The sequence below is a fragment of the Prosopis cineraria genome, unplaced genomic scaffold (genome assembly GCF_029017545.1).
Source record: "Prosopis cineraria cultivar Desert tree isolate PC_DT_omini unplaced genomic scaffold, ASM2901754v1 PC4, whole genome shotgun sequence".
Classification (NCBI taxonomy): domain Eukaryota; kingdom Viridiplantae; phylum Streptophyta; class Magnoliopsida; order Fabales; family Fabaceae; genus Prosopis; species Prosopis cineraria.
Window position 1 is genome coordinate 26483566 of NW_026555335.1, and position 13406 is coordinate 26496971.

At 35.2% G+C, this 13406-nt stretch overlaps 1 protein-coding gene across 1 annotated transcript; it reads left to right on the plus strand.

The window, feature by feature from the left end:
* Positions 1 to 957: 957 nt before the first annotated feature.
* Positions 958 to 13199, plus strand: LOC129309467 (uncharacterized). The gene is made up of 6 exons (XM_054951057.1): positions 958 to 1300; positions 2069 to 2236; positions 3791 to 4007; positions 5165 to 5362; positions 12045 to 12316; positions 12796 to 13199. Exons 1-6 carry the CDS (start codon positions 1037 to 1039, stop codon positions 13003 to 13005), a joined length of 1329 nt encoding a protein of 442 aa, XP_054807032.1. The 5' UTR covers positions 958 to 1036; the 3' UTR covers positions 13006 to 13199.
* The last annotated feature ends 207 nt before the right edge of the window (positions 13200 to 13406 follow it).

Below are 13406 nucleotides of genomic sequence, written 5' to 3' on the forward strand. Positions count from 1 at the left end.
GTAGCTGAAAATGACGAGGATGGTAGAGGATCTCTAAGGGTGAATCTCCTTCTACTTCTTCAAGGACTGCATTCAAGATAACATAGATAAAAAATACTACATCCAAGATAGCAACAAAATAAAATGCAACCCTATTAATGATTTATAACTACAAAAACGACCAACCACAAGAAAAATTCAAAATGTTGCCTAGTACCATGGATAAAAATTTAGGCATAGAAAATGAAAGTTTAAACATTAGTTTAGAAGAGGAGAATAAAAACCTAAACCATTTGAATGTCCAAAAACCTTCACAAAAAGACATTGATGATCAATAAAGTCATCAAAAAGTTACGGTAAGGGCTTACTGGCACCACTTGCTAACGAAACTCACGCGCCAATCTCAGATCAGGCTTTTAAGCTGCCAAATCTCTCTCTCATGCTTTTCACATTCGTGACTTTGTCTGGGAATGAAGACGAAGAGGCTGTGTGATGATAATAATAGAAGAGAAGTTTGGTCTGTGGGAGAGATGATGAGAGGGCGGATGATTAATCCCAAGGATAGAAAGGCCTAGAAGGTGAGAGTGAGGAAGATAGGATAATTTTCTGAAATAATAATAATGGACACAAAAAGATGGGACCCACATAAAAAGGATATTTAGGGAAAAACACGGTAGATGAACAACATCAAGTAGGGCCATTTGAGGGAAAACACTGTATATGAACAGTATAACAGTGAAAAATTAGATGGGCTTTAAGATATATAAGATTTCTTCAGGGGTTTTCAGATGTTCCCTAAAAATTATGCTCTGTCTATTACAAAATGGACCTGAGAAACCAAACTGCAGATGAGAAAAATAATGGGCTCAACCAAATAGGCCCAATGACATTGAACCAAACCACAGTGCGGACTTTTGCATTTTAGGATATATGTTCTCTTTTTGTTTTTGGGTTCAAATTACATGTTCAAATATGCTGAGCCTGAACTCCGTGGTTTCTCACTTTTCTCCTTTTCTCCTTCTTGAATTTCATTCACTACACTGTGGCGCTTAAAAAGATGGAGACGGCTTCGAAGGCATCGGAGGAGCCGGAAGTTGTGTTAGAAGCCCTGAGAACAAGAGGTTGGTGTTTCGGAGACCTGCAGCAAGTGAAGGCTACGATCACCATTCACTACGTTCTAGCCATTGATGCAACGAAGGTGGTTGATTCTGTTGAGTCGGAGCTATTGAATTTGGACCTTCGATTAATCGGAGGCAAGTCCTTGCCCGACCCTTCTCGTCTTCGCAAGTCTTCTTATCTTCAGGGCCCCAAAGTCCTACAGGCAAATTATTACCCCTATTTCTACTTTCTATTGAACTCTGTATGTTTGCATTTGTATAGTGGACGAATCAAAATCTGGGATTTCGTGCTTTTTTTAGATACTGTGTGGATTTACTAGTGGACGAAAGTTATGGATTGATGTTGCTTCTAAATCCTGATTACGGTTCTTTAGTTACTTTTTCTTTTAAATGATAAATTATACTTCTGATCATAGTATCCCTCACTTGTTTTAATTTACTTTAGTTCTTATGATTTGAAAACTTGTAATTGAGACCTTATAGTTTTCAAGCTTTTTAAATTAGCCCTTTCTTTTTAAATGCCAATATTTTTGTTCAATTTTATTTGTGTAATTAATAACTATATGTTGTCTTGCTATTCAAAATTCCAAACATTACGATTTGTACTCACGAAAGAGGTAAAAGTATGGATAATGAAGCAAAATCAATCGTATATTTAATAAAAAATTAACAAAACTACGACGAGGGACTACGCTAAGAATTATTTAAACTCTAAAGATTTAATTACAATTTTCTTTTTAAATTATTCGGACTAGATTAAAAATTTATTGGAACAAGAAAGGCCAACAGTTTAATAATGTTTTCATTTTTTTTGGCTAATGCTTTGGTTATTTATTCTCATACCATCAACCGTAGGCAGTGGGAATTGGTTTTCTTGAATCTTATGACTCCAGAACTGCTTTAGTTATACAGTTGCACACTCTCTCTTCATACATCATGACTTTTTTTTTGGTCCTGGTTCGTTTGAGCAGATATCTTCAGTAAGGGACATTTCTAGTAGTACTGTGGATGAATTTTCAAGAAGCTCAGGTGATCGGCGACTTCTTAGATTAGGTCTCACAGATGGGAACTCTGATATAACTGCCATAGAATATTCTCACATCCCACTTACGCCTGATAATGTTGTTCCTGGCACTAAGGTACTGAAATTCTCTTTATACTTGGTTCTCCTAGTAGATTAGACAGACGGAGGAGAGAGGAGGTAAATGTAATGTACTCTTTTCGGTCCTAAATGTAGGGATCTTCTAACTATCTCACAAGGACCAAAGGGGAGGTAGTTAAATCATTAAAATGGTCTAAGAATTAAATGACCTTCCAAGTTTACTCCAATTTGAAAGCATGAATTTTAAAAAGAAAACCCTAATTAATGTTCCACCTTTTTATGTAAAGTGGCTAATATATGGGACCATCTAATTGTTCTAGAAGGTGACTAATATATAGGATTGGAGAGAGTGGCAACTATGCTTTGTTTTTATGTTAGACTTGCATGGGCTTAATCAGGCTGGCTCCCTTAAACATATTGTGAATGTGAGTTAAGCGTGCTATAAGGCATATATTGGGGTTGTAATTCTAAGTATGTTGTCAAATGTCAGGGTAGTTCAATAGTTTTGTCTGTAATTCTAAATGTTTGACTACAGTCAATAACTTGAATTTCAGGAATAAAAATATATGTGGTTGATAAATATTCTGACATGTGACCTGGTCAAAATTAAATTTTTGTTAATGTGGAAAATTTAGAATGGTAGTTTAGTTTGATATGAAATCTGAAAATGTCAATGTTTTAATTTTTAAGTATGATAAATGGGATTAAATCTGAAGTTTGGCTTGCTTTTGGCAATAAAAGCACATATGATGATTGTGAAAAGCTCGTTTTGGTGGAATGACTAGCTTGGGTATAGAAGAGGCTATATCTGGAATTTAAAGCTCTTCCAGTTGTAGTGATGTAGTTGTTTAAGTCATTAGAGAGAGAGGTGGAAGAATTGTTCCCATGGTAGTTGAGGTCTTTGGGGAGTATTGATTGAATGATTGGTAGTTCTGTTTAGAACCAATGGAATGCTTGAGATTCTATAGAAGGGTCCTGCAAATTGATGGGCACTTGCACTTTAAAGCTCCTTTGGTATTGTTGCTCTTTCAGTTTAGCTGGGAAATTCTGGTTTATGGCTTGTAACTATGTGCTATAACGCAGTGCTTATTCACAAAAGCAATATGAAATTATTGGTTTTGTTTGTCAAGTCACTAATTTTTGCATGGTGGTGGACAATAGTAGTAATAAGAGTCAGGTAAATATTGGTGTTTTGTGCTTTGAGCTGCATTGTCAAGCTTCAAGTTGCTGATAGCTCTCATTTCTTTCTTGGGGAAAGTATAAGTTGTGTTATGATGTCTTGTATACAAACGCTGTTATAAGATAACTTCTGGTCTGTAATTTGGTAATGAAAGTTTTCATCAGTTGATGCATGTTTTGAAATATTTTAATTGATACAGTTACTATTTGTTAATTATGATTGACCTAAATATTTGTTTTAATTGGTACAGTTATATTTTCTAGGTTTCTACTACATTATATTATTGATCTATTGTTCTCTTTTTCTTTCTCTTTTACGTGTTTGTTTGCATCATGTATCCTTATTGTGTGCATGTTCTTGATTATTATCATTTTTAATTAATTGATATCGCTATCATATTCTATTTGACAGGTTCGTTTGGAAGATAAAACTGTGATTCGTGGTGGTATAGTTTGTTTAAATTCTGGAGTATTGACCATATTAGGAGGTGTTGTTCAATCGCTTTATGACGAATGGCAGATGAACAAAAAATATTCAGGATTCTCTCGATCATCTTTAAGGAAGGTAGAAGAAAGTGAAGCAGACAGACCTCCTCAATTTGTGAAGCTGCATGTTGGATCTCCCTCAGGTCAGTTTTGCTTGAAAGCATGTTGGTTTTATGCTCTTCCTCTTCTATGGGAGTAAAGCTAAAAGTATAAGAAATTAAGGGAGACTTTCGCATGGGAATTAACGTGGCAAATCATTGTGGCAAGTGCTCAAGCAGAATAATAATAGTATGATGAAGGGAAACTATTAAGAACATAAAGTGAGAATCTCACTCTAAATAATCTTAATAGCCAAAAGCCTAGGAGATTCTCCAAATATGGATGAAATAACTTTTGTTTCAATCAAAGTAGCTTTTGAAGTTTCTAGCCTACTTGTAGAGGTGGAAATACATTAAAATAATCAAATAAATTCAGAAAAAATCCCCTAAAATCTCAGAACAGAATGCAGCAACCAAAGAAATAACAGAATTGAACGTTGGGGGACCTCATAAAGACTCCTAAAATGTCTCGAAAATAATTATTGCCAAAACAGTCACAAAAATATCTAATTCAGCCTTTGACGTATTCTTCTAAAATGAGCCTGAAATGGTCTCTCAACACATTGCCTATACTTGGATAAGGTATTGAGCTTGAATGCCTGATAATCTGTGATCTGTGAAGTTCTCTAGCTATTTAATGTCCAAACTTGATGATACAAGTATACTTAGGGTCTAATATTGGAACCAGAATTGAGGGCTGAAACCTAGGACATTTTCTATTATATGAAAAAGGTAGTATAAAAAAGCACTATAGCTACTACTCTTGGTGCCAGAAACCCAGAAGTGATTCTTCCGTTAGTTTATTGAGAGTTTTATTCATTTTTAAATGATTCTCTTTTGAATATTCTCCACTAGAGTGTGTATTTTTTGCGAATGATGATGGACCTGCTATTAGCATTTTAACTGCCTTAGGTATTATTATTTTTCTTTTTTAATTAATTTTTTGGTTATTAGTCATTGTTCTCTATGGTTAACAATTATGATCTTCATCGGCATTGAATTAGAACATTGATAAAGATGTTCCAGCTTGCTGTTATCTTATTTTTGAAATCCATTTGTTGTTACAATTCGAAGTTTGAATGTATTATGGATTCCTTGTTGTATTAAACTGTTAACAGACATTCAGACACCTAATGGATTTTATGCACTTCAAAACACATGAATAGCTGCATAGAGCTGACAATGAGTGTGATCTCGTGCAGGACCTGCAGGTTATGGAGATTCTAACTTTAGAACACTTAAGCCTATTGCTGTGGCTGGCAAAACTGGGATGGGGTCAACTGGTAGCCAGCAATACCCTCGTCAGAAATCAGAAAGCATGGATGTAAATCAGAAATCTAGATTGCCTCCAGAATCAGTTGAAGATAAGCCTAGCAGTTCGGGGACTAGACCAAAAGAAGGTGCTGCTTTCCTCTCATTCCTTTCTCTGATAACTTTCCATTGTCATGGTTTTCCAAAATTAGATTCATCTGGAGTTGATATCGTTGACTAATGTCTCTGTTGCTCTTGCTTCTGAACTAAGAGAAGAGTGTCTATGTAATAGTCTATTAATTGGGTTGCAACTCATAAATCCCCTAGGAAAATGTTGGAAGCAGCTGTGCAAAAAGGCAGTTTATGGATGGGGTTGCATATGGGTATTAAACCCAGTCGATGCTCCTATTGCCCCATAAATGCTACTTAATTCGTAATTGAATTACTGTTATTATTGATTGAGAATATTGTGTTACTTAGAGATAATATATTTTTGCCGTGGAAAGGAAATATCGGCATAAGTGATAATTTGGATCAAGGAGAATCCACCAGAGAATTGTCAATTATCTTTGAGAGGAACCTTAATGCATTTAGAAGTGAGGAGTGCCCATATATGGAGGCTCAAGGCATAAGAGAATTTACACCAATAAACTTTGGGATAAGGAAAATATACAATATTGTCCCTAGTATTTAACTTATTTAAAATAGCCTTAATACATAAAAAAAGCTTCTAACAAGAATGAATGACGATCTTAAATGCTATAAAGATAAAGTGTAGCCGAGTTAATTAACATCATGCATATGCTGCGCACATAATTATTCACAAGAGAATGACATTTGAGTCCCCTGTGAGGTACTTTAGTCTCTTGAAGCAATGACCCTTTTGAGATCAACAACTATGATACTGTATTGACAACTTTTTTTTTTTTTGGGTTTTTGGGAGTGGCCAAACTGTTAATAATTCCCTTACAAAGGTCCAAATGTCATCTCCCATTATTCAGGAGTTAATTTTTAACCAATTATGAGATGATTGTATTTTGCTTAAGAATTCACCATGGTTTGTAGTAACTTGACTAACTTTGCTCGTATTCAGAAAAGTGAGTTAATGTTAAGCGACATTGAATTTAGCATAATAACAACTAAATCTGGATTGGGAAAACACTCAAATTTAGTCTATTGCTATCAAATTAAAATGAGTTAAAGTGCTATTTTGTCCCTTGATTGTTTTTTATTTCAGGTGCATTGGGCACACCCTCAGGTTAAAGGCAGTGCAATGTCGCCTCTCATGTATTAAAAACGGAGTAATGTTGCTCCCTCATTAAATGTCCTTTAGTTTGACTGTTAGTTAATTTAGAAAATTACATAAATGGGTTCAAAAAATTACAAATTAATACCCTCTAAGAAAATTAATGTTGATAAAGTCATACAAATTACAAATAAATCTTAATTGACCAATGTTATTTCTTACTTACAAAAGACCAAAATATCATTTTAACTAATTATTTTAACCAGTTATTGAGTGATTATCAGACTACCATTGCTGACTGATGAGTAAAAAATATTATATTTGTTTTAAGAGCACCTTATTAAGATATGATACTTTAATATTTAATAATTTAAATTTAAATATGATTATTATTTATAAATCTTCCTCCAAAATTTATAAATGAGAGTACTTTCACTGATAAGGGAGAGTACTTAAATTGAGAAGGATCAAGAAAACATAGCTAGTTTAGAGCTTGGAGTTTGGTTGTTAGTAGTGGATTGAACAAAACGAGAAAATTAATACAGGAACGATGAAAATAGTGAAAGGCTCATAGAAAATTGTTGCTATAAAAGTCTTAGCATTTTTCACTGTATTTTATTAAGAGGTTTTGGCCTGTTAGTTTATCCAATGTTATATATTCTTTCTAAATGCCTATCAGGAAGCTGGGTTCGATCTAAACCAGTCCATTAAGTCATTCCTTTTGATTGACTGGGTGGAGTTGATGTAATTTTTGAAGTATCAGTAGGTTGATGCTATTCCTAGTTGGCAATTTTTGTTGCTAGCTAGTTGTTAGATTGAATGTCATGAGACTTTCTGTTTCTGTTAGCATCCATGTTGTTACAAATAGTCATTGACAATGAACTGCTCATCAGACAATTATTCAAATTATTTGAATGATGCGAAAGTGGAATTATGAGCATGTTTTAAATCATATATAGTGCCCAAGCCTTACTAGCTAACTTAAATCACAGGACTGGCTTCAATCCCTTTTCATTTTCATTTTTGATTATTGATTCCAATTATTGGAATGATATAAAAGTAAAATTACAAACTGATGGGTATGTGAATAATAGTGGGATTGGCATGTCAGCCCAAGTTTATAGGAGATAGAAAAAGATAAAGGTGAAAGGTGAGTTGGCAAAGGAGGAGGAAATCATGTAACGGGTTCTAACATATAGTGGTGGTAGGGAGTGTTTGGAGAGGCATGACAGAATTGGTGAGGAGAGTATTAGCCTCTCGAATGCTAGTGTGGGAGTGAGACCAGTGTGAGGTTCCATTTTGCTTGATGTTTTTCTTTGTGAGAAATCCTTTACTTTTATGAGCCATAAGTATAGGGAATATTTATTTTTATTGTGAGCATTGATTATAAATATTTTTGCCTGCCAAAGAAGTTCCCATACCTTGTAGAAATGGAGGTAATGAATGAAAATACAATTTTCACTTCTCCAAAATTTTTCTCTAGGTCGCATGATATTAGAGTGCGAGGTTCATACATAGCAATTTAGGGTTTTTGGGTTATGAATTGTATGTGGCCTCCTCAACTATGTTTTGGTGTGTTCATTTGCATGATGGTGGATGCATTGTTGACTTCTACTGCCAGCCCCATGAAGAAGAGGAGGTTCCAATCAGCCAACCCAAGTAAAACCTCAATGAATGGTGACATGTGTAGCTCACATGCTCCACCTCAACGTTTTGCACCCACCAACTGACTTCTAGAAGTGCGTGGGCATGCAAGTAGTTCAATAAGGCACCATGACTTGCTTCAGTGATGACTTGGTGATTTCGGCCAGATCCCAACATTTCCCAAGTCTAGGCAACTTTCTTTCAACGCATCTTGGTCATTTGTTTGCCATTTTGTGCTATGGCTTCAAGTTGTGGGGGCGTGGCTTCTAATTTGTCTGTGCTATGAGGGTAATTTTCTGTTTGATGTTGTAGGAGTGATAATACTCTTAAGTATCATGACTAATGTTCTTAGATCTATACCTATAGCATCAGTGGTGGAAAGTGGGTCCTTTCTTCAAGCCTAGAAGGCGTCTCAAAATGCAATAATATGGATTGTTGATTTAGGGGTATCTGATCACAGGACTAATTGTCATTTGTTTTTCACCGCTTACACCCTTTGTGTTGGGAATATTGAAGTAAAGATTGTAAATGGTTCCTTAGCACTGGTTGCTGAGAGAGGAAGTGTTCGTATATCATGTTCTATTGTTTTAGAATTTGTTCTCAAGGTGCCCAAACTCGATTGTAATTTGCTTTTGGTGAGTCAGAATATTGGTAAATTCCAGTGTGAGGTTTGTCAACATTCTAAACACCATTAAACTTTCTTTCTTAGAGCTAAGCATACACCTGCTAAACCTTTCACAGCTATACATGATGGTGACTTGTTGGGACCTCTCGTGTTGACAACCACACCAATAACAAGTGGTTTATTACTTTCGTAGATGATCTTCTTCGTCTTTGTTGGGTCTGCTTGTTTAAGGAGTGATAGTAAATTATAGGTTTAAGGTTTATAAGGTTTCATCTGTGTTCCCCAACTTTTATGCTATGATTAAGAATAAATTCTGATCAGCTATTCAAATTTTACACATTGACAATGGCATTGAATACTTTAACTAGTCTCTGAGTATGTTTCTTTAGGAACATGACATCATCCATGAAAGTACCCATGTCCATACCCGCCTAACAAAATGGAATAGCTAAAAGAAAAAAAAAAAGACATATTCTAAAAGTGACATGAGCCCTCATGTTCACTTGTAATGTTCCAAAATACTTATAGGGGGATGCTGTTCTCACTGCCATATATCTCATAAAAAAATGTTAGGTTGTGTATTGTCATTCGAGTTACTCTCCAAAATTACACCATGTATATCCTGCATCCCATGTTAAGACCAATCTTACCCTTCGAATTTTCTAGTTTACATCTTTTGTCCATCTTCACCAAAGTCCTAAACTTGACCCTGTGTAGTTAAATATATCTTTTTGGGTTATTCACCAACACAAAAGAGTTACAAGCGTTATGAAAGTGAGGAGCCTGATAAAGATAGAGATCCCACTTCAAAACTCACCTCCATTGCTTGAACCTTGTTCAATTGTGCCTGATTCCACTACCCATCACTAGTCCATCTACTTAGGTCAAAACTTGAGGAAAATAGGAAAATAAGAGAAGATATAGAAAAACTACAAAGGGGAATTGTCTCTTTATACTTGAAAGAACAAATCGTAAAATAGTGAGTAACTTTTACCTGAAGCACCAAGAGAGTCATACCAAGAGGCTGAAGTACTAGGAGACTTGGAACCTGGGGAAAATCTTGAGCACCTAGAGGCTGATTCATCCAGCAAGTCAGATGGTCCAAAACAAGTAATCGAATTTACTGATCTTGATCTTCCCATTGCTTTAAGGAAGCAACCTTGCTCATCTACTTTCTATCCTATAAAGATGTTTGTGTCTTGTAAGGCTCTTTCTCTAAGATTATGTGCTTTCACCACTATTATTGATAGGGTAAAAATCCCTAGCAATATCCATGAAACTCTTGAAATACCAAATGGTAGAAAGCTGTTTGGAAAAGAATAATACCTAGGAAGAAGTTGATTTGCCAAGAGCCCAAGAGGAAAGAAGCTTGCTGAAGGCAAATGGGTCTCTACACTAAAGTATAATGCTGATGGAATTTTGAAGGAATATAAAGCATGTCTTGCTGCCCAAGGGTTCATGCAAACCTATGGCATAGACTACAATGAGACATTTGCCTCAGTTGTAAAGCTTAACATAGTTAGAGTACTATTATCTTTAGCTGCAAATTTTGATTGGTCACTTCATTAACTAGAGATTAAGAATGCTTTCCTTAATGGTGACTTAGTAGTAGAAGTTTATATGACCCTTCCTCTTGATTTTGAAAACCAGAGCAAAAAGGGAACGATTAGTGAGGCCAATCTAACTATGCACTCTTTATAAGACAAAAGGAAGGAAAAGGGCCATACTAATTGTCTATGTGGATGATATTTTCCTAACTAGTGATGACATTGAAGAGATGGAGAGACTAAAGAAAGTGTTAGCTTCTGAATTTGAACGAAACGATCCACATCAAATGCATTATTTCTTAGGTATGGAAGTTGCTAGATCAAATAAAGGAATATGTATCTCACAAAGAAAATATGTCTTGATCTCTTGATAGAAACTAGATAATTGGTTGCAAGGTCAAAGACAGGAATGCATATCTCACAAAGAAAATATGTTCTTGATCTCTTGATAGAAACTGGAATACTTGGTTGCGAGCTATGTGATACTCCCATTGCAGTAAAGAAGAAGAAAAAGAAGGTAGAAGAAAGCAAAGATGGGGAAGAGGAAGAAGAGTGGGAAGAAGAAGGCCAGCTAGTTGATGAGAAGAGATCAGAGTTTGGTGGGTAAAGTAAGATACCTATCACTTGCGAATCTAGATGTTGCCTTTGGTGTAGGCTTTGTTAGTCAGCATGCGCACTCACCAAAGGAAATCCACCTACGAGCTGTGTACATAATTTTGAGGAAGGTTCCCCTGTAAAAGGACCATTCTTTAAAAAGGGTGAACAACCCAATGTAAAAATATTTACTAACACTGTTTGGGCACAAACTTCAAAGGATAGAAGATCCGCATATGGGTATTATACCTCTGTATGAGGAAACTTGGTAACTTTGAGGAGCAAGAAAAATGTGGCGGCCAGAAGGGCTGTAGAAGCTGAGTTCAGAGTTGTTGCTCATGGAATTTGTGAAGGCTTGTGGTTGCAAATACTTCTGAAAGAATTGTAGATTGATGTGGAATTACCTGTCAAGCTCTACTCTGATAGCAAGGCAGCCATAAGTATCTCCTATGATCCAATTCAACATGATAGAATAAAACATGTGGAAGTGCAAAGACATTTCATCAAGGAAAAAATTGAAAGTGGAATTGTGTGTCTAATATATGTCCCAACAAAGAAGTAAGTTGCTGACATCCTCGCCATGGGACTTTTAAAAGAAAATTTTGATGAATGTGTGAGCAAGTTAAACATGATCAATATCTATGATTTAATTGGAGGGGAAGTGTGGAAAATCATTTACTTTTATGAACCTTAAGTATGGAGAATATTTACATTTATTGTGTGCATTTTTTGTAAATATATATTTCTCCTATTAAGTTTCCATGCCTTGTAAATTTGGAGGGAATGAATGAAAATACATTTTTCACTTCTCCAAAATCTGTTTCTAGCGCGTACTGTTCCAGTGAGGTCTTCGGCTAGGCTGTGTTTTCTGAATTAAACCTATCAGTTTCTCACTGAGGTGGTTGGTTTGATTGTAATTACTCAATAGTTCACAGTTGTTAATGGGATAATAGTGCAGTTCCATCACAAGCATACTGTAAATTTTATAAAGCTCACTATCTAACTTAAGTTCCGGGATTTGCTTCAATCCCATTTTATTTTTATTATTGATGATTCTTTTCTTCTGTTACTATGTCTAAGTTACAGGGTTGTCTAGATCCCCCCCCCCCTTTTTTCTATAGATCCCATTCTTTTCTCCTGTTGTAATGCTGTGATCTTATCCTTCTTCCATATAGTCGTGGAATCTGTTCCTATTCAAAATCAAGCAGCTGCCCAGAAATTACTTCAGAAACTGAGTCAACCAAATCAGGAGCGTCAGCCCCGCAAGGGTCGGAAACGTAGGGACAAGGAGAAGCGAGAAGATACAACTGTTTTTACTCTTGAAGAATATGAAAATAGAAAACATCAGGCAAAGCATCCTATGACACAAGGGGAGATTCCTGATAACAGTCATGATGAAAATCTTGCTTGGCAGCTTCAGAATCAATTAAACGTGAAGGATGCTCAGGTCAGTATCTTAGAGTTTGATTTTGTTCTCATTTTTTTTTTAAAAAATATATTTTGTAAACCAATTTTTAAATACTGTTTTTCAAAACAAGACGAAATGAAAATTAGTTTGTTCATGTTAATTTGAAAACAATTTTGGAATGGACCAATAGTAGCGGTCGACAATGATTAATGATAATGCTGGTCATAACTAAAGATAATATATTACTGTCAAATGTAATGTGTTTTAAAAATTAAAAAAAAAAAGGTAAACAAAAATAGCTCTAAGTTGTTTAATCTTTTGTTTTTAAAATAATTTTGAAAACATTTAAATCCAAGACACTTAACCATGCAATTTTTTTTTTTTTGTTTTGAAAAACAGAAAACAAACTGGCCCTTATTTTCCTCTAACTAACTTTCACACCATCTTATAAATCCTTTGCTTTCTTCCTTACAATTTTGCTCTGCTTCTTCCAATGTCCATTTTGCAACTTGTTTTAGGTACAGAGGGGTTATCATGAAGCTAATGTGGAAGATATTAGAATGAGTATGTTCAATTATGAAAGAGAGGATAGTAGCCAACACATGGGATATGGAGGACGAGGAAGAGGGAGGGGAGGGGGAGGGGGAGGGGAAGGGGGAGGTGAAGATCTGATTAGCCATGACTCTCTTCTCTTCTATGTTTCAATCACCTTCTTGACTGATTCTTAACTTCTGTGCTTGCCTTTCTTTGGCCTTGCAAAGTACACAGAATGAAATGGAATGTAAAATAGAGTGGAAAGAAATTGACGTCTTCAGAGAAAAATGGTGACCAGATTTTTCACCACTTCTCAAACAGGTGCGGATAAAATTTTGAAACAATGCAAACTCAAGAGAAGTAGAAGGGCTAGCTCATTTGCTTTTAATGTTGTATTTGTAATTAAAAAAACTCCTTAAATATGCAAATGATAAAAAAAATAATAAAAAAGGACCACAAAATGTTAAGATCATTCCACAATTTCTAAGGATTTTCTGGTATTAATGTTTTTCAAGAAATAAAAATTGCCCCTAATTTGATTTGATTATTTTGGGTTATTGACTATAACTTAATAGTTAACAATAACTAATTTTTT